We start from the raw sequence: 22,814 nt of genomic DNA on the forward strand, positions 1-22,814 counted from the left end.
AAATGTTTGTTGTGTTATTGGCAAGTTTCTTCAAAATCCGTCTAGCCGGGCGTGAAAATGTATCAAACTAGTACACAGACCCACAAACTTTGTCTGTGTAATATCAGCGTGGTAACGATAGACAACAAACAATAATTAAAATAATAATAAAGAAGAATGTATTTTATTAATATGTTCTAAAACATTAATTAAATCACTAGACAAAATATTGTTCAAATAAAGAAATAAGTAGATAAAGAATCTTGTATATGAAATTGATGAGTATAGTACCTACCTACCGAAATCATTCACTACAAACATATAATGGTCAAAGGTCATATCACCAAACTCACACAAAAATAAAACCAATAAGTACAAAAGTGAGAAAATATAATAAAAAAAACTAATATTTCTTGCGAAGAATTTTGTTATATTTCCTTCAAAAGTTTCAGGGGATGTTTCTTTGTAATATTTTCGGAAGAATTCTTCCGAAACGGCCATTGTTGAGTCGTCCCACTCGCTTCAACTGCGTCTACGACAAGTGGGGGTGACTGTGACGTCGTGGTACAACGGCTCGCCGCGTATGCGCCGGGTCCAGAGGTCAAATCTTGCTTATGCGCACCGGCCGCGCCCACGCGTTCTTACTACTTTAATTCTTATTTGCTTAATTGTACTATATTGTTATATTTAAAGTCATTATACGTATTTACATGTTATACAGTCCACTAGTATTATTTACTCCACCGGCTGAGCTATCGTCGTTACATATGGTCCTTCTCCCAAGAAAAATTGAACTGGACAAAGAAGACAAAGGACTTTGGTGAACGTCGACCACGTCATCGAGTGACTCAGTGAATATTATCAAGTTTCTTCGCTGTGAACATTGTTACGTCGTGATATATCGGCACGGCTTGAGACTTTTCGGCCGTCTTAGCTGACGTCACCCAACTGACACGAGAAGAAACGGAATTTGGGCTACTAATTATTCGTCATCATAACGGACAGCAAATACACGTGTTCAGATTGTCGTCGTGCATTGAGATATCTGACCAGAATACTCCTCGGCGCAGTCATCACCAGTGGTTTGCACCGGAAAACAGTGAGCTCGATCCAATTCCTTATTTAATCATCTCATCATCTTTCCGTCATCATAATCACATTCATTATCATCCATATCCCACATTACATTCATTTTTTACCTCATTTTAATTAAAGAACGGTGTTACATTTTTGCAAGTCATCTCCACATTATTTCATCATATTTCATCCCATTTTACCATTTATTTCAACTGTTTCATCTCTTCATTCATTCATTTCACTATAATTTAATCATATCAATTGCAGTGTCGTTTTATGTTTCAGCTAAAATCTAATATTATAATCTTATAACGTTAACATTACGCAGCGATTATCAGTGCACAAACGCCTTGCATTTTTAAATAGCAATACACATTCTGCTACAATTTTGCTCGTGCACTTTATCTTGCAACTCGTTGCTATTATTTTATGAGAAGTGTTTAACTTGCTGTTAGTTAATATATTTCCTTAGTGCTTTATTACAAAAATCTATCGCCTTCTCTTAAAATGTCTGACATTAAAAGCCTTATGAGGAAACGTGCTTCAATTAAAGCAAAGCTTACGCAATTCTCTTCATACTTAAACATTGTTAAGTCATGTGAACAGTTGAGCGAAGTTCAGATTGTTGAGGTTGAGTATAGACTTAATACTATCGAAAATCTATATGATAAATACGACGTGTTACAGGCCGACATGGAAGAGATGGTGGACGACCCTAGCGAGCAATATGCGGAGCGTGAGGAGTTCGAAAAGCAGTACTACAGCTTGGTGGCTGCAGCACGTCAGCTGATCAGCAATGCTCGCAAGCAAGCTTCAGGGAACTCCATAGCCGAGGTTGATGTTTCTTGTTCTAAGCACACACACAAACATAATTCTATCCGTTTGCCTAAAATTGACCTTCCTAAGTTTTCCGGCAACTATCATGATTGGTTAGAGTTTAGAGACACTTTCATTTCTATAATACACGATAACGACAGCATAGATAACATAAATAAATTACATTATCTTCGTGCCTCCTTAAAGGGTAGTGCTTCCTTAATTATTGACAATCTTGACTTTAGATCTGATAACTACGACGCTGCCTGGAAGTTGCTCTGTGATAGGTACGATAATAAAAGGTTGCTGGTTAATAACCACGTTCAATCACTTTTTAATGTGCAGTCCATCAGAAAGGAATCAAGTAAGTCACTAAGACATATTGTTGACACCACAAATAAAAATTTAAGAGCATTATCTACACTGGGTCAACCTGTTGAGTACTGGGACACACTGATCATTTATATAATGACATGTAAACTTGACCAGGTGACAAACCGAGAGTGGGAGGAGCACAGGAACTCATTGTCAGAACCTCCAACATTGGCTGTATTTATTGAATTCATTCGTAACAGGGCTGATTTATTAGAAACGCTTGAGGAATCCAAGTCATTGTTTACTAAAGGCGAAGGTGTACATGTCAACAATATTAAACAATATAAACATTCTTCGGGTTCAAGTGAAACGTCTCGCAGTCCTTTATCATGTCCAATGTGTCAAAAAGATCACTTCATTTTTCAATGCGATAAATTCAAAAGCTTGCCTGTACAATCACGTATCAGTAAAGCTCAAACTTCCAATGTATGTTTAAATTGTCTTCGACCAGGTCATAATATTTATAGATGTAAATTGGGTCACTGTAAGTATTGTCGTGAGAAGCACAATACATTGTTGCACTTTGATCGCGATACCGTTGTTCCTAACCAACCGACTAGTACTTTAGCGTCTATCAATCACCTTTCTACATCTCGAGTTGTCTTACTTTCCACAGCGCTGGTGAATGTGTCGGATGCTGAAGGCAACGTTCATACTGCACGAATCCTGCTGGATAACGGGAGTACGACTAACCTTATGTCACAGGAGTTGGCTCGTCAACTTAACATTTCCACCTATACAGTCGAGTCTAAGGTAACAGGCATTAATGATCAATCCTCTTATTGTACACAAGGTTGTTCGATTTCATTAAAGTCAGTCAATAGTGAATATGACATCGATATTGATTGCTATGTCGTGTCCAAAATTTCATCGTGTGTACCAAATACATATATTGATGTGCACAATATAAATATACCTACCAATATAGTCCTGGCTGACCCTCAGTTTTACGTTCCATCTTCTATAGATATTCTTGTAGGTGCTGAAGTCTTTTGGAACGTTTTAGGTACTAGCCGTATAGACTTAGGTAAATCCATGCCTACTTTATTTGAGTCCAAATTGGGATGGCTGTTATCAGGAGTCATCAAGAAATCAAATTCTTCTTCTCATTTATGTTTGCTGGCTGATACTTTGCAGGCAGACTTAAATTGTTTTTCTAAGCCAGACTCAGTTTCAGCAAAACATACACTCACGCGCGAAGAGCGTTCTTGTGAGGAATTATCTTTGAAGTCCACTTACCGTGATGCGGATGGACGCTTCGTAATTAGCATACCACTTAAGGAATCTCCTGACATATTAGGTGATTCCTATAACATGGCTAAGCGCCGCTTAGCATTACCCTACACATTAGGGCTGAACTGGAGGTGCTCATCAGATACCTTTTCTTTCTCCATGTCAAATGCAACTTCCAGTAACATTGCCACAAAACGTAAGATTTTGTCTGTCATTGCTCAGATCTTTGATTCTATTGGCTTGGTCGTTCCTTGCATTGTGGAAGCCAAGATAATCATGCAGCAACTGTGGCTGGTAAAGTGTTCCTGGGATGAGCCTGTTCCCGAACATATTCAGCATCCATGGGACAGCTTTCAAAATAGCTTACCTTTTTTAAATGATTTTAGGATACATCGGTGGATCACGTGTGAATCATCATCTTCTATGCAGTTGCATGTGTTCACCGACGCATCTGAAAGGGCGTATGGTGCTTGTTTGCATGTCCGCAGCGTATCGCTTAGTGGTGAGGTTCATGTACACCTTCTTACTGCTAAAAGCAAATTAGCGCCGGTCAAATCAACGACCATCCCCCGACTCGAACTCTGTGCTACGTTGTTGGGTTCGAGATTATACATAAAAGTACGTCAGTCACTTACACTACATATTGACGGCGTCTATTTCTGGTGTGATTCCACCATAGTCTTGGGTTGGTTGTCCGCCTCACCCACGCAACTTAAGACCTTCGTTCGCCATCGTGTCTCTGAAATTCAGGAAACTGCGGAGGGTAGAACTTGGCGTTACGTTCCGTCACAAAAAAACCCCGCAGACCTCGCTTCGCGTGGACTCAGAGCAGATAAGCTGCTTTCTTCTTCGCTATGGTGGTCGGGACCACAATTTTTATTCAAGGATTCATCTACTTGGCCTCAATTTCCTGAATCGCATCAACCCACTCAAAATCTACCAGAAACAGTAACTTCTTCTTTTCTTCTTTTCATACCTTCAATCATAACGACAACATCATTTCTAAATTATTTACAACATTTAATAAAATACAACGTTTTACCGCATACTTACTTTTCATTAACATTAAAATTAAAAAACAAACAGTTTGTCCTGGTCCACTTACATCTTAAGAGTTGAATAGTGCATTACACATTATATTAAGATTTTGCCAACAGGGTTCGTTTCCTTCGTGTTGGAGTTGTAACAATTCCTTTTATGATTTCAATATATTAAACTCTATTCTTTAAGCAACTAAACATATTATTTGTAAATTCTTATTTGACATGTATCACCTACGACTTTTACATCTTTTACCGAAATTGCTTCTTACAACACTTCGTCACCATTCACCCATCATGATAGCTGACCGTAGGGACTTATCAAGTGCTTTACATGTGTGTTTGTGTGTTTAGCCACGAGGGCCGTCCATCTTGAACCTTTATCCGGCTTTTCTGGCTGCCATGAACCGCTTTATTGCTCGTAGGGGGAAGCCAAGCAACATTTTCTCATGTCTAGCATTGTCCGCAGTTAAGTCAACCAAACACCATCTCAGACGCATCCTTGTATTAACGAATTTAACTTTTGAAGAGATGGTAACATGTTTAATTCAAGTAGAAGCTATCTTAAATTCCAGGCCCTTAACTCCACTTTCCGATGACCTTTCCGACCTTATTCCCTTGACGCCTGCCCACTTCCTTATTGGACGATCGCTCATCTTGTTGCCTCACCCACAGGTCCAGAACGATAACGTAAACAACTTGCAGCGGTTCCGTCGCATCGAATGTTTGAAGCAACATTTTTGGCCACGCTTCTCACCTGAGTACATTTTGTGGCTCCAACAACGAACCAAATAGCTCAGATCGTCAGGGGAACTTACAGAAGGAACCCTTGTCGTCATTAGAGATAAAAGCTCACCTCCTCTGTTATGGCTTTTAGGACGGATCGTTAAGGTGCTTCCTGCTAGAGACGGCATTGCACGAGTCGCCGACATCCGCACACGTAAGGGTGTCATTCGGCGAGCGTTCAACACAATTTGCCCGTTACCCGTCGCCACTGCTGTTGAAGACACTTCAACGGGGGGAGTATGTTGAGTCGTCCCACTCGCTTCAACTGCGTCTACGACAAGTGGGGGTGACTGTGACGTCGTGGTACAACGGCTCGCCGCGTATGCGCCGGGTCCAGAGGTCAAATCTTGCTTATGCGCACCGGCCGCGCCCACGCGTTCTTACTACTTTAATTCTTATTTGCTTAATTGTACGGTAGACCGCACATCAGTGGTAACTGTCATGCACCTTAACGCCATAGTAATAAGCACAATTTTCCTATAAAACTGTTACCACTGACCTGAAGTTGACTGTACTATATTGTTATATTTAAAGTCATTATACGTATTTACATGTTATACAGTCCACTAGTATTATTTACTCCACCGGCTGAGCTATCGTCGTTACAGCCATAAAGGGTGAGATTACAGAGCACAAAGCAAAATATACACTTCGAGGGACACAAATTGGGTCAGCAGAAATAAAAAATATGTCCTGTGAATATTATCTTTGTTAAATAAATGATATAGAAGGTGGTCGTTTTTTTCTTTAAATTAGTGCTTTTATGAAAAGTCTGTACTTTCTTTGCCAATGTCAACGTTGCTTTAAATAAAAATATTTACCATATAACTTCTTATAATACATAGGTACATCAATAAGTTGTACTGAGTCTATATATTTAAACCGGTTTAATAATTAATGTTTAAAATATAAGGGTATTTAATTATTATAAAATCAATTGTTTACAATATACAGTTATGTGCCACAATAAATCAAAATGTGCGTGTATTTAAAAGATTCGAAACTGATCCAGATTTTATGCTCTCAAGTGTATTTTTCAGATATAAATTAAAAGGACTTTTTGTTAAGTCAACCTGGGAGAGCGAAAAAAGAATTGGAAGTATTTTTCGTTTGTCCAATTTGCATTGAAATTATTTCTGGGCAGGGTTAAGTGTTTCGCTGCCGTGTCCAATTATTTTTGTATAAATTAATGTTGTTTTTTTTTTTGTAGTATTCCATTACGAGATTAATTTATACAACTTTTCTTTTACTACTAGGTATATCGCAAAGATCAATTTTTGAAACCTCGTTGAGCGGCCTTTTTATCGTCCCACTGCTGGGCACAGGCCTCCTCTCACACGGAGAAGGATTGAGCATTAATCACTACGCATTGCTCCATGCGGGTTGGTGATTTCAGACTTCCTCAACATACGTTTGAGTTACGGTACTCGGTCCAGAATTTTCTCGTAATGATATTTAATTCGGTTTTAAGCCGTAACAATAATAAGAGAAATATAGTAGACTCTTACATAAGTAGCTGCTAAGAGATTATCATTTAATAAATTTCGAACTGGATTAACTTCAAAGGATTTTAGTTCAAAGCAAGTTCAATGGGCAAGATTAATGTTAGAACTATAATCGTTAACTCTTGAAGGAACAAAGCTTGGATTTCAGATAGTTTTGTATAACAGAGGCTTTCATCTTAATGAAAATATTTATGTCTATATTGCTACTAAATTAATATGAAACTTTCTATTAGTAATTTCTCTTGTTAGCAAATTAAAACTTAAAACACGATGAGTTAAAACATGGCTGGAAAAGAGCTTTTATCGTTATTTATAATCCTATACCTATGTTTAACAAATAAATTATTATATTCATAAAATGAGAAATACAGAAATATTGCTTATATTATGTGAAAAAAATAATTGTACAGTTTTTAAATCTTGAATATTTTTTTAGAAATAAGCTCGAATAAAAACTGTAAATAAAATGCCTAGTCTTACGAAAACAAACTTGTCTTATGTCCTTCAAACTGTCTCCTTCATAATTTCCTACTTACACAACTTATTTCAAACTAAAATATAAATTAAAAACTACATAAAACTCTTTACTTGAACATTTTCGCTGAAACACTAATTTCCTAGCGCTTTAGTTTAGTCCTCCGTGGCTTTAGAGCTTTAGAAAGTCCTTAATGAAAAGCTCGCTAAACGTTCAGAAAGTTGAAGCAAATTGAAAGTAATAGAGTGACTAGAACACGCCCCGGTACATTTGCATTCATTTTATATGACCTGCTTAATGTTAGTGACGGATTTTTAGGGTTCCTTATGTTTAAAGCCATTGACAAATACCAAAAACAAATATCCGTAAAAAATTGTCTCAAATAAAAATTCATCTGTCACTTCGTGAGCATTTTGTTAAAAAAAAACTATAACCTAGAAAAAATACCAATTAGTAAAAATTTAGTTACCAAAAACTTTTGAACGTTAATTCAAAGCCACACAACATTGCGCAACATATTTATTTCCATGAAAAAACACATGAAAAACGAACCTCTACAGACACCCACACAAATATTTATTTCACTACATACTAAGACTTTCTCCCACTAAATACCTTCTCAAAGATAAAACTACGCACATTTAGCGTCAATGTCCTCATAAAGACAGCTGTCCCATCCAATCAATGTGACATAGACACGCAATCCAATCCGAACTCATTACTGACATCCGACGAATGAGGATCACGTATCGATAGAGTACAAAATAACTAGCGGAGGTGACATAACCGAAAATCACCTAAGAAAGTTACGGGCCAAAATGCGGGTGTGCGGGGGACGAGGAACGTTACTGTTTTCGCCCTTATACACCTTCTTTGGACCCGACCATTTTTTGTAATACTAAACATCCTTGAAAGATGTCTCAAAGAACCCGAGCACCACGTTAGTTCACTAGTAACTGATCGTTTTGGTCATGCCCGCTGTACGAATTTGACCTAGAAGAAAGCACCTAACCTACCTGCATTATGGCATCTCCGCTTATGTTTCCTTACTCTGTAGGATCACGTATGACGGAGTAACGGTTCATTACTTCTTGTGTACTTGTATGATTGTTCTCGATTGGGAACGTGAGGTATCTATGGTTCTTTATTTTGCTTTGATGATTGATATTAAGAGAAGGTTAGGCGTAAAGGTGTGAGGATGTGTACGCTTATAGGTCTAATGTTTTTAATAATATACTTGCTTACAGTCGCCCGCACAGTATTCGGCGGATAATCTATTGAAAGTATACATAAATTAACAGCAATTTTCAGTGCCTATTTCAAAGATCTGCATATGAAGAGATATGAGGATTTATAAGACACGGTACAACGTTTGCCATATCATATCTCTTATGTTTTTCAGAATCCATTATTACATGCCTGTAGCCCATACTCATGAGCAAAGAAAGAGGCTGACTACATTTAATTAGATCGTTTAAATGCATCAAATGAATGTCACGTACAAATTCAATCTTTCTCTGAAAGAACTCGTTAGTAGGCGATTTTGATAAGTCGTGAATATTTAGGTAACGCTTCTTGTAAGATTATGTTTTAATGTTCTTTTATAATAGAGTTTTTTTATATGTATGGCCAATGCCATGACAGTATATTATGTTGTTTATTTAGATCTACCTAATTATTATAAAAAAAAGAAGTTTTAGCATAGACAAATCTAGCAATATGTATTTATTCCGAAAATAAATTACTAGAAACAATATGCAAAACTTATTAATACTTATTGCCATACTTAAATTAAACTGTTAAAATAAATTAACAACTGAAATTCTAACACTGATTAAATTATCAAAACTTTAAGTAAATGAAATAACTTGGTAATAAGATTTTCTTGTAGCGTTAAAAACTTAAATTGTATTCTCATGTTTTGTATATTAATATTAATTAAACAATTTTAATATTTACCCAGCCTTAGAAATAAAGAGATGTAGGTATCAACGAATCATATTCCTTTTCCAAACCAATCTTTTCTTATGTACTAGGATAGCTGTAGATAATTTATTACTGTTGAAAGATTTTTAGCCTACCTCTAATATCGAGTATTATTATTTTTCCCAAATTTGGAACTGCTGAAAAAAAATAAAATGTAGGCATGTAAATTGCGAATTTCTTTTTTTACAGGTTTTGAAAATTGTGTGCCATTAATGTTCTATATATTCTAGAAAGTATATTTACATGACTTAAAAAATAACTTATTTGTACATATATACAACTAAATACAATTAAAAAATGGCATGTAAATTAGATTTTGAAACGAAAAGTAAATATTATACAGCCTTAAATTAGCTTCCTTTTAACATCAGCACTTCAGACACGTAACAATTTCTCAAGAGCGCAAACTTGTTAGGTTCCAAACGAGAATACGAAACGCTAAAACGGGTAAATTAATTTACTCTTAGTGTATGTCACGGATGAGGTAATAAATGGAATACTAAACCATTGAGTTGGGTGAAGCAGAGCTCGTATCACAGAATGTGTCATGTGTGAGCATGTACGACTTTCGTCAAATAGCTCTGTTTTATATACTTTTGAATAACGTGGCTTCATTAATAGCCAACTTCGTAGAGACAAGTTATTTGACAAAAGCTTTGAGTTAATTATTTCTGAACATGGATTTAAAACTTTACATGAAAACAGATGATTTAGGAAAAGCATAAAATAAGCTTTGTTTCACTGTTTTGTGGTTACACAAACTTTTATTTGTAACAGTTTCAAAACTATTGTAAAAAATACAAAAGTAATTCTTCGTATCCACATGATTCAAGTTTACTAACCTAATAAGTATGTTTTCTCACGTTAAAGAACCCTCCATTTGTTAATGCTCCTTGTCACATGAAGTATCTCGTTGAGTAAGCAGTGGGTTCTCGTTATTTTGATTAATTAATGCCATTCTGTTGAGAGGATGACTGCGCGTGAGTGTCAACTTAGCTGGAATTCTATCTACAAGATTTTAGTAGAGGGGTTAAAACATGGCTTTTTGATACCAATTATAATGATTTTTGATTTTGGGACTTTTGTGTAAAACTTAAATTGCGATGTTTCAGTGCTTTTTTAGTTATATGGCAAATTATTCTTGGGTTAGAACATCAACATTAGAAAATTTCGGCATAAGTTAGATGGCGATAGAAAACATTAATTAATGCTCATTATTTATTCACCAAGCCGTATAATGAGATAAAAGGATTGGGCAATGTAATTTTATACCATATAGTAAAACTGAATTTTAGCAGAAAGCTCATATTTTTACTTCAATTTTCATTTTTGTGATGTTGTAAATTATATTCCACTTCAATTTTGTATGTTCGTTTGTGAAATAGTCTCATATAATCCTACTGATGATATTATAAAATGTGGAAATTTTTATATAAGAAGAAAATAAGTCAATATGTGCCTGCCTCTCGACTCATAGTAATTTCATGAAACATAGATACCTCTAGTACAGCTTAATAGTAGCTACGCAACTAGAACCGTATACATCGAATATATTTTTAAAATAAATAAACAAAACAGAAATCGAGCACCCTTCCCAGAAACAATCCTTCTAGGTTCAAAAATGTTCTTTCGGAATAAAAGATGGAAGGTAGAAACGCTTTCGGATGCGGTTTTTCGATGTAATTCAGTCGGTACGTCCCAAACTACGTCAGTGTTTTGGGACCGAAATATCTTAAGTTAAAAGTTGCTATTCAAAGAATCATGACGTCAGAAAGGTTAGAAATAGTGGTACCGAAGTGCCTTGACAAACTACAGAATTGAATTTGGTATTCTATTTATACTTGAGGAATATCGATCGGTAAAAGTGACTATTTAGATCTTGGGTTGTGATAGGACAATCAAAAGGTTCTTCAGAAGATGTATTATATTTTTGAACCTGACATATTCATATTTGAGGTCTGACCAATAAATAAAAGCCAAGTTTGAGAAAAACTAAAACTTAGAATACCAGTATTAGACCACAGAACAACAAGCCAAACAAAATTAGAATTCCTACCACATCATCGTACTAGATTCCGCACGTACCTATATTTATCTGCACACCCGGATAAAATAAGCATATATCCATCCACTTCTAGGATCACACTATATAAATGGAAAATTTTGCTATCATCGATTCAGCCGTTCTTACATGAAGGCATAACAAAGTGACTTTGGCATTGGTCGACCACAACGTATTTAAATAAAATATTTTATATACCTAAAAACTTTGGAGTTTCAGATACATATATTATGTAGGTATCAAACAGAAAGCCAAAAGTTATATTATCGATTTCGTGTCGTTATTCCCTTTAGATGTAACCTTTAAGACATTCTGTCGTATCAAATGTCTAACTGTGTTAGTAACTGGAGAATGTTCGAGTGATCTAGTTTCAAGATGGATCGTTAAAGTTCTTGTCAATTGATATACTGCTCTAGTGGGTACATACATTTTGTATGGCAATCATTCGTCGTTACTATTTAAATTATATATCTAGACTTAAGACTAAAATTATCAGGAGGGTATTTTTTCTGTAAAGGCTCCAAAACTACGGAGCCGATTTGCAAACACGATAAAACAATTTTTAAATCATTTCAGTAATTGCGAATACAAAAAAAATACAAAAAGTACCTCTTTAAAATATAAAATTAAACGAATATACCCAATTTCCTCCCATTCGTTATTCTCACGTATTTGTCAAACTTATTAACCAAGATAAATATTCATACACGGTTCACATTTTTTTTGCGTAACAGAAAATTCCATTACCGCTTATTGGAACCTACTGTTCTGAAAACAAGTAAACGCCCACACACCTTCCACGATGAATTTAATCCATATACATAAACTTTGTACCAGTAAGTACGTCCCACGCATACCTGTGGTACATACCTATGTACCCATTATTTTGTATTTTCATTGGATTATCCGAAACATCTGATATTAACGCTTTGAATATTTATGGGGGATTTCTTGTTAAATGTTGTGGAAATATTTTCTGATATTTTATCTTCTGTTCTGTTGATCCTTTTACGGACACATTTTAAAATGTTTTATAAAAAAAAATAACGTGTAAAAATAGAGTAAACCTAATGAAAAAATATTATTTTATCTGTATACTTCTTCAGACATAACTACTCTAGAATGTCAAAAGGCACTTAAGCGCTTTTTTAATAAACTGGTGTAAAAATATTCAATTGCGTCCAACATATACACGCCTAAATAAAAACCTTATATACTTAAAATTATTTATTCATTCATTGTTCATCAGACAAGAAACATTTATCTTCTATGAAAAGTTCGACGCGAAGATTTCATAAAAATAAAACATACTTTCTTAAGAAAACTTTTACAGAAAAGTAATAATATTTTGTTCACAGAAAAGCTTGTTTATCTTCAAATTAAAAAGATCTGACAGGTAGCTAATATTAAGGATTATAATTTAATTAAATTCGTGACCAAAAGTTTATTACGAAAATGGGCCGTGAAAGGAATATAAAAACGTATTTACTTAAAATAATTCTAAAAATAGTGTAAGAGTCTTTGTTCTATTATATTGGTCTGTTTTATTTTTTAGTTATATATTTTAGGGTTCCGTACCCAAAGGGTAAAACGGAACCCTCTTCCTAATACTTCGGTGTCCGTCTATCACCAGGCTGACTTATGAACCATGACATTTTCACAGATGATATATATTTCTCTTGCCGCTATAACAACAAATACAATAACTGAACTAAAAACTAGAATATAAGAAATATTTTAAGGGGTGCGGATCCGATTCTCACTTGGCCGGTTTTCTACCACCCACGGGACGCAGCTTTGGTCAGGACGGACCACTGACCAAAGCTACCATAACAGGTGATTTAATACTGAATTCACCTCACAAAGAGCTTTCAACTATGACTGACGTGCTTGCGAAACATGGTATTGACGGCGTGTCACGTTGCTGCAACGTGATTGACGCGCAAAAGCCGCAACGTGCAACACGACGTGACGCGACGAGTAACGACATCGGTGTCAATTGCACGCAGTGTAAGCTGACTCGGTTTTCATGATTTACGGTGTACGTGCGTTTTTGTGTGTGAAATTATGAAGTTTTCATGTTTTTGTGTACCTGACGTGTGGTTATGATGTTTACAGTAGAGTAAAGGATGAAATATGTTATGCGGTAGGTAAATTAAATTCGATGTTTTAAACTTTCGTACTGCAGTCGCTCCTTGTAAACCACTGGTACTCAGCTTTCTCGGATAAGACTGGAAGCCGACCCCAACATAGCTGGGGAAAGGCTAGGCAGATGATGATTGAGATTATTTCTTGCATTAAATCTATCTATATATATAACTAGCCGTTTTCCCGCGGTTTCACCCGCGTCCCGGAGTCCCATCGGAGCTACTGCCCGCACCGGGATAAAATATAGCCTATGTTACTCGCAGATAATATAGCTTTTTAATGGTAGTTCAGTCCAGTAGTTCTTGAGTTTATCCATTACAAACAAACAAAGTTTTCCTCTTTATAATATTCGTATAGAAAATGAAACCCGCTTTCCGTTGTCACGACAAAACATGAAAACGGCTTGACCGATTTGGCTGAAAATTAGAGGGGAGGTAACTTAGACCCGGGAAAAGGTTTTAAGATAGTTTTTGTCACCATCCGGCTACGGGACGCGGTTAAAACCGCGGGCGAAAGCTAGTTCTAAATAAAAAAACTACATCTAACGTCAAACCAAAAAAATACACTTGTTGCCAAAAAAACTGAGACACTCAAACTATAACTCAGACCATTTTCTGCGTAAAAAAGTATTCTGGACCCCAGCGTCGTCTGACAGGCCGTAATTTGTGAAAGGAAAAACAATGAGAAGAAAAACTCACCCTGTATATAGTCGTGACGTAATGTGTTCCGAGAAATATGGTTTTGTTTATACAGGCTGTTGTTATTGTGGTTACATAGAAAATTTATGGATCCAAGAAAATTGAAAAGATAGATTTTTGATTTGTTCGTCTATTTGAGTTTATTACTCGTTTGCGTTGTTGGAAATTTATTTGTTTTTATTATTCTTAACGTTTGTAATATTTTATGTTGTTTCTGCAATATTGTAGCCGGTAATAAGGTTTTATAAATTGAGGTTAAGCTTTTGTGCTAGCAAACATAAATCTGGAACAAAACTCAGACTGCTTGGTTAGATTAACGAGAAAAGCGAGATTATTTAGACACAACAGATTATTATATATAGAATACGCCACTTTTTTGTCTGTAAAATACTTCAATACTGACTATGTTTTCCTAGAAGTTTCACTTAGATAAATGGGCCATCTATCACTGAAAAAATATTTTAAATCGGAAGTGCAGTTCCTGAGATACGCTGTTTTCAAAACAACATCCCCTGCAGCTTTATACTATAGTATAAATAACTTAAACAAACCGTACCTCACTATTTATTGATATAAAGATACTGTTGACACTCCATATATTCTATCACTTTATGGAAGGAAATCTTTATTTGACAGTCACACAATACTTTATAGACACAGCTTCACACCAGAGACTTTCTCGTAAATAAACAATAGACTAGAGTACCAACACACTGCAAACTTTTAGTCGGCCGATAGTTCGGGCTCATAAATCAGTATGAAGATGAATGGTAGTTCGCACATTACAAATATCTGGTATTTAGCCGGTATCAGACCAACTGACCACTTTTATTGGAATGAATATTCATATTCTTCAAAAAAAAATGCTGATCATGGAGAAAACTGTTGGCCATCTGTTTAATCTGCAGTGTGCAGAGCACTCTTACTTGAATAAAAAATGGCTCATAGAAATGTCTACCTTACATTTATAAAACAAAATGGTTCGCACCTAAGGAAGACGTGAAATAAATTCAAAGTTTAACAAAAAATATGATGGGAATGGAACTTACGAATAACCGGTGGAGTTAGGGGGTCAATACCCCACTCAAATGAATTGTATGTCAGTCTGAATGGACACAATTTGTTACCTAAGTAACGAAGTTGACTTTACAAATGAATTGAACCTTCCATGTTTTATTTAGGAACGCGGAAAAACGTTTTGAAAATTTGGGTCTTTCTGAAAATGTACGTTTAAGACATTTTGATATTTCATTTTTTTCTGTTTGCGAAAAAAAATCCTTATTGTTTCTATTCTTTTACCAGTTTATCATGAAAACATCCATCCATCAAGTAGTAACGTTTTCTGTGAATATTTTAACACGTTTTCCATAACTCACGAGCCTTACAGTCTGTCAGACTTTCAGACAGTGTAGGCGTATTAATAAGTTCCCGACCCTTTGAGCAGGACCCCTAATATGAAAAAATATGTATGTTCCATTTGTTAAAACCACCTGGTCGGCTAGACGGATGCTAATAAATTATTTGAGCTCGACAAAAAATGGTTGTAACAACGTTCCCGGAATGAAATATGGCGAAGTGTAGGAAAGAAGGTTAGCTTAGATATTTATTATGATTGTAGAAGAATTATTGCAGGCTAATTTGTAGTTCGAAGATAAAAGATCATAAAATACGCCTTAGTCATTTTGTTTACTAGCGACTAGATTAATCGAAATACATATTGAAGAGAATCGCTATCCAGCTACCAATTTTTATCCTGTCAGTTTTGATAGATCGCCGATCATTTTGGCTATGGTTAAAAAATTGCGGAAAACTGTTGAGTTTTGTTTGAAACTAAGTATTGTAGAATTTAATTTAAATAGACCCTAACAAAACAGTGGAATTTATGAAACAAGATTCATTCAACATTATTATTTCTATCTTGTAAATGTTATTGTTCTTGGAACCACACGCGTTGCGTATGTTATTAGAGGATAAATAGCTCGAAGGAATTTTTGATTAACCTGTCAGAAACATTATATAAAGTTTAACGTAATAACGATCTGTTTTCTTTAGCGTTTCGTCTTCTCAAATTATTTTAATAAATAATATGGCAGCTATATTAAATTTTCATTTCTCAGTTATAGAGATAGTGAAAATTTATTTAAAATAGCGATTACACCATTTTATCTGCCCGCGACTATTTTTTGCCTGCCGACATATAATATACCTCTACATTTTGTTTCACAGTTTTAACCGATTTCGATAAAAGAAATATACTTCTAAACAAATTTATAGTTTTTTTCGAAGTCAGTTCTTTGTAATTGTTTTTTTATAAAAAAAAAAAAATAATGAAACAAACACCACTTTCTCAACCACCATAGTTCCAAGAAACATCCTTTTAAGATCTCGAAAGCTACAAAACATACGTTCTACAAAGCACTTACAGTAACAAATACATCCGCCTTGGGGAGCTCCTAAATCTCTCAGGACATCGATCGATGAAGCTGCGCACAGATGCATTAGTTTCCCACTTGAAGGAAATTGGATTTGTACCGAGAATTCGGAACTTCGCAAGATTTGGCCTGGAGCTGATATATGCGTTGGAAATGCATGGAATTGCTGTGATTTACATGGAAATTGTAGGACGTAGTGTGTTTATGTTAGGAGCAATGTCTTGAGATGGTATGGTTTAATATAGGGTATGTGCCTATGTGTGCAAATGGTATGGATATCGTATGATTGTTAAAATTAATATCTTGAGATGGTATGGTTGAATTTAGTGTAGGGTGATATTTGTAATTGGTATGGATAATGATAGTTAAGATGTTGAATTGTATTCAGGAAATGTAGCGATTGATTTCACAATTTTTTTTTTACTTTGAAAGCTGGCGTTTTCCTACTGATATTTTCAATATTAGTAAGTTTACTAAAGAACTGTACTTTATTGAGGAAACGAAAACAATACAAGCCCAAACAGAATAGTCGGTTTTTCATTGAGGCCTCAAATTGCCCATATTATTTATTTTCGTGGCCTAAGCGTGTTAGCAACATTTAAACAAGAAACTCAAACGAATAATGAAAAAATCATCTTCCAAAAACACTTCAACACAATTTCAAAACTCAAACTTTAAACAGACAACACGAGTATCTACTCTGTAAGTACAAACTCCTCATCATCTCGTCTCGAGAGAGATCTGAACTCGCAGCATCCAGATACAGAGAGCAAACTTATAATTACTTTGGGAAGTACGTATTAATTAACGAGACTAGGAAATGAATGGTAGAGTATCCGTTTTAAATTTTGCTTTTTTTAATGGCTCTATTCATATCTTGGTTTGCGAGCAAAGTTGAATTAAAAAGTTAGACTGTAAAGTGTATAGACATACCTACTTTTTTGTAGGTAATTCTTGTTTTTAATTTAAATGTCTATAGTTGGTACTTGTGGCTAGATATTGCTTTTGTTTGTAGTTTTATTGCGATTACGGTTTGTGACTTTTTATTGTACCTGGGTACTGTTTTTACGGCTTCTGTAGTATAATCACTTTAGTTGTTTTCCACACAAACAACAATAACTTTATTTATCCCAAGTTAAAAGTGAATTAAACAAGGGTTTTTCACATGTCATTTAAATATTCTTTACAGAAACAGTTTGTAAAGCACATCTAAAATATTCTAAAAAAAATACGATCCAAGCTTAGCCAATTATTTTTGCAAACATATGTATTTAAAGCTCGCTATTCCTTTAATCTGAAACTGAAGAATGCAATGAAAATACGCAGAAAAAAAGAGAAAAACTCACCGTATATTCGTTTTAAGCGCGTAATCCGTAATTAGGCATATTTGAATAAACTCTGCAAAGATAAGCAAGAATAAATATGCAAACTATATAATGATATGCAAATATACTGAATATATCTGAAATTACATGAATATTTGATTGTCTATTTTTACAAAGACAATTCGTTCTTTTGTTTCTTTGTACAATGAGTATGTATTGACAGTCGCAAATGAAGTTGAATACAGCCGAAAATCGATCTCAGTGGCGTGCACTTGGAGAGGCTTATGTCCAGCAGTGGACTGCGATAGGCTGATGATGATGATGATGATGACAGTGTGGTTTTACTTTACGAATAAAAACATGATCTCAGAGAAGATTTCGGTCTATCTGAACACAATAAACCAGTACGTCAATAAAATAAAACTTCATTTTTAATAAAATCCAAAAATTGCTGTTTTTACTGTTGTACAAAATACTAAATTAAACCCTGACTTAAAAATAAGAAAGTAAATTAATACCCATAAACTTTGTCCCTAGTCACCAAATACGCTAAGTAATGGAACCTAAAGTCTAACAAAAACAGATAACCTCAGCACAAAACCCCACTAAACTAAAACTATTCAAAGCAATACCTTCAAAATTTCGCAAGAACCTAAAACATTATACCAACAATGTTATTAATTAATTAACTATGCCAAGTTTCGTATAACCTTAAGTTTTCAGCAAAGTTTTGTTCCCCAAGTTATCGGTTACAACCAAGTTTGTAGGTTCAAAGGTTGCTTGATACTAAGTATTGCTGAAGGCCGTCCCAATATTCAATCTATCCCTTCATTTGCTACCTAGAGATAGAATTTTAACATGAGCTCTCTCAAAGTCAAAGTCAAATCATTTATTTCATTAAGGCCATTACGAGCACTTATGAACGTCGAAAAATATAAATAAGCTTGATTCTAGTTGCCCATTCCAAAAGTAGCTTCCTATGGAGAAGAACGGGCAAGAAACTCCATGGTTACTCTTTTTAAAACATAGTAGGTATTATAGTTTTTATGTATGTATTTACAATAATAACGGAAACAAAAGAAGTGTTTACAATATTTTATGGGTTGACTCTGAGAAAGTTATACAATGCAAGTTGAACTAGGAAGTTATAAGAGAAAACTATTATATTCTATACAAGTATGTAATGTCGAATGCCGATCTCTGGTAAGCAAAACAGCAGATAAGATATTGGGATCGTCAGTAAGTAAACGAGTTATCTTGTTAAGCGTTGTGTCGCAAAGTTGAGGTTTTTGTTTGTTTGACGTTTATTTTGGAAATTCTGTTAGGTGTGTGGTGTTTTTGATGTGGTGAGCGTGTGTTGTGGGGAAAATTTGTGTATGTTTTATAACTTATAAAATTGGTTAACATTAAATTACATACCTCATCCTTCGTATAAATTAAATATGTCGTTATTTTATTTTTGTAGAAATGACTTGCCGACTTGATTTTAATTTACTTGACCGCACAAAATTCAATTCATCTGCTAAGACAGCGTAGCAGGCGTAACTACGGCGTAGTAGTTTCGTAGCAATAGCAAGTATCTGTGTATTCGGATGCGTGTGACCTATGATTAGATTCACACTAACTAACTCAAGCAAAAACTCTGTTTCTATTGCACGTACACTAAAAATAAATATAAATGAAAACTATTTTATACTAGGTAGGTAAATCTACAAAATCGCAACTGTAAACTCGGAAAATTCGAAGTCTTTTTTGAATAAGTTTTTTTACAAAGACTAAACAATATTTTAACTCAATTTTTCCTATTGTCCTCAGCGATGTCGTCGTGCCGTATGGCGGCGTGCGTGGCTGCGCTGGCGGCGGTGAGCTGTGCTCTCCCGCACACGGTGCTCGCTCTTGACCTCAACAGGCTGTATGGGCATCATACTAAGCGCTCTGGTATGTATTACTAGCTTATATTAACACTAACCAACTAGCTTATTAGGAGACATTTAAGATAAATTTTGGAAATATTATAAAAAAAATGTTGATGTTAATTCCGCAAGACAATTAGTCTACTCTCAAGCACATGCGGCAAAGGTATCATGGATATGCATAAAAGAGACAGACTTTGACTAAGCAGATGTTTACTCGTCGTCGTTGCATGCACTCAAATTCCATTGTGGAAAATCTGCTCACGCTCTTACCGCCTCAGCTGCTTAGAAAGCCGTGAGCGGTGCACGTGTCAGTTTTCGGGGACACAAGGGACATCTACGATTTCTTTATGTGTAGAATTCAGTCTATTTCGTCTTGTGTCAAGGCTCTTATTGTATAACTCATAGATGATTCAACAAAGAAAACACATCAAAACACTTAACCATCCACAGATTAAAACTGTACCTATATACCTGGTTTATTGCCGACATATAGTAAATATAGTATAGTAGATAGACACATAGGTAGTTTTACCATCGACACAAATAATGTATAAATACTGACGATTAATAATGAAAACTGAAAATAATTATTTCCCAGAAACCGCTCAAAGAAAAATACAGGACAGTGATTTATTCCGTTAATCACAATGATTCGGGAGAACATTTATTAATAACCACATACTCAATTTTAATTTAATTGATTCACAATTCCTTTGAGCATTGAATCAGTTCCATTTATTCAAACTGAAGGGAAATGAAAATGAATTTATCAGAACTCGCCATTGTTCTTTTGTTTCGTATAATTATTTATTAATTAATACCTCGAATGTGGTAGGAACGGTATTGAATTACACGAAAACGGTTAGTTGATATTAATAAGCTGTAGGAGTTAATTTAATATTCGCATGTAGGTATGTGTTTGTGCTTTGTGGTACACGGCCATTCTTATTTTATATTAATTTACACTACAAATATTGCTGCAAAACTTTTGTCAAAATACATTTTTGGCAGCAATGTAAACTATACAAATATTTTCTATCAAAAGCTCCCAAATAAAACCAGTTTACAAAAATAAACACAAAAAAATAAAACTACAATAGCATAAAATCTGTCCACTCCACGAAACAAATACATATTTTATAACCTAAACAAAACACATTTTATATCATCGCTCCGTTCCACCACTCAATTTCGAAGCGTTCCAATTTTAAAAACAGCGGCCATGTTGTTTCGGTGCACTCGTGTATCTACATCGTGATTGGTTATCACGGCGATTGATTGCTGAGCCCCGCTTGTGCGGGAATCAGTTTACCAATCAAGGGAGAAATGTTGAAATAATTTCGGTTTAAGCTTGGTTTGATGAGAATTTAGATCGTTTAGGAGTTGATATTTGCGTAGATATGTATATGGATTCAGTTATAATGAAGTAACTGTTGTGAACGTGTATCTTTTTATTACTTTAACTCAGTAACCTTTCAAACTTCGTACCAATTTCAACATTCAACTACTTTATTTCGGTACTTTCTTACATATTAATGCATTCACCAAAATATTTCGCAATTACTTAAAAAATCCATTCCATTCAAGTAAAAAGTTCCATTTTAAAGCTCAAGAAGTACCTAAGTAATTACAATTTCGCACGAAATTATTCCAGTCAGCTAGCTATTTACTCAATCTCAAGATCTAATCTGGCAACAAAACCACATTTTTGTACAAAATAAATGAAGCAGATGCTTTAATATTTAGAACAAGGTGTACTTACGAGGTTTTACAGTCTGCCATTTAATCTCAGAGCTTTCAACTGAGTCTGAAACGGTCTGAAACGTTCTGAACAGTCTGAAACAAGGTGTTAATTTGTGAATTTGTTTGAGTCGGGGCTGTGATAACGTAATATATTCTGAATACGAATGGGCCAGCGTGTTTCCACGATTGCTTCATTTTAGTAAACTAGCAGCGGAGATACAGAAGGTTTGCTTTATAAAAAACAACCCATGTAAGTAGGAATACAAAAAAATGGAAAAAGGTATGATTAGAAATTGTAATAATATTGGAGCAATAACTTACTTTTTTACTGACAACCCTATTGTTTCATCATCATCAGCCTATCGCAGTCCACTGCTGGACATAGGCCTCTCCAAGTGCACGCCACTGAGATCGATTTTCGGCTTCTCGCATCCAGCTCCTGCCAGCCGTCTTGCGCAAGTCATCACTCCACCGTGCCTGAGGACGTCCTACACTACGTTTGCTGAGGCGTGGTCTCCACTCTAGAACTCGTTTACCCCAACGGTTATCGGTTCTTCGGCTAATATGGCCAGCCCACTGCCACTTCAGCTTGCTGATTCGGTGTATTGTTTACTTTGGCTCTATTTACGAAATGTTTCGCACATCCGGAAAACAAGCCTTTAACCATCCTCAAAAAATAATTTATATCTAGAACTGAAAGAGTTATTCACATCGATGCAGTTCTGAGATTAACTCGTTTTAGAAAACAAACAATGTCTTCAGCAATAAAATGCATATTAATATACAAGTGTTATCTAATAATTCTTTCAGACACGCAACATGTATCAGTTAAATATTTTATTACATTAGCCTTCTTCTCTTTCCTATTACTTGTTAGAAAGTTAAATTCGTCGAATATATTATGAGACCTTTGCCTGGCTTCACGGCCGCTCCTCTTGGTAGGATCCAATATGTACTTCCTTACTTATAGTATTATAGAGTATGCATTCATTAGTACGTAACAACAAACAAGTATCTATTAATAGACGGACTCGTATGAATGTTCAAAACTGCATAAAACCTTTCTTTTAAATGTTATATCGACTGCAAGCAAGCAATACCTCCTATCTGACATTTTTGTTTAAAAAAACTTGTATCGGTAGATACAATATAAACTACCCTTAGACTCAAAATAAAAACAAAAAAACTTTATTAATCAATCCTATGCGTAAAAAAAGA

The 22,814-nt window shown here is 35.0% G+C and overlaps 2 protein-coding genes across 6 annotated transcripts in view; both read left to right on the top strand.

Annotated features, from left to right (window-relative positions):
• Positions 1-22,814, top strand: part of LOC124640733 (IDLSRF-like peptide) — an 84,562-nt gene that overhangs the window by 41,268 nt on the left and 20,480 nt on the right. For both annotated transcript variants that reach the window (XM_047178638.1, XM_047178639.1), the window contains exon 2: positions 19,753-19,875. In XM_047178638.1, the coding sequence (XP_047034594.1) occupies positions 19,755-19,875 (121 nt within the window). In that variant the 5' untranslated portion in view covers positions 19,753-19,754. The remainder of the gene's footprint in view (positions 1-19,752; positions 19,876-22,814) is intronic.
• Positions 1,653-5,713, top strand: LOC124640732. Of its 4 annotated transcripts, none has more exons than XR_006985586.1 (3): positions 1,653-3,000; positions 3,867-3,982; positions 5,196-5,713. XR_006985586.1 is itself a non-coding variant. In XM_047178635.1 (2 exons), exons 1-2 carry the CDS (start codon positions 1,750-1,752, stop codon positions 5,313-5,315), a joined length of 1,371 nt encoding a protein of 456 aa, XP_047034591.1. In that variant the 5' UTR covers positions 1,653-1,749; the 3' UTR covers positions 5,316-5,713. The 4 variants fall into 4 exon arrangements, 2 of the variants coding, with proteins under 2 accessions (XP_047034591.1, XP_047034593.1); XR_006985587.1 differs by having other exon boundaries at positions 5,398-5,713; XM_047178635.1 differs by lacking the exon at positions 3,867-3,982.

The sequence above is a fragment of the Helicoverpa zea genome, chromosome 21, assembly GCF_022581195.2.
Source record: "Helicoverpa zea isolate HzStark_Cry1AcR chromosome 21, ilHelZeax1.1, whole genome shotgun sequence".
NCBI classification, from domain to species: domain Eukaryota; kingdom Metazoa; phylum Arthropoda; class Insecta; order Lepidoptera; family Noctuidae; genus Helicoverpa; species Helicoverpa zea.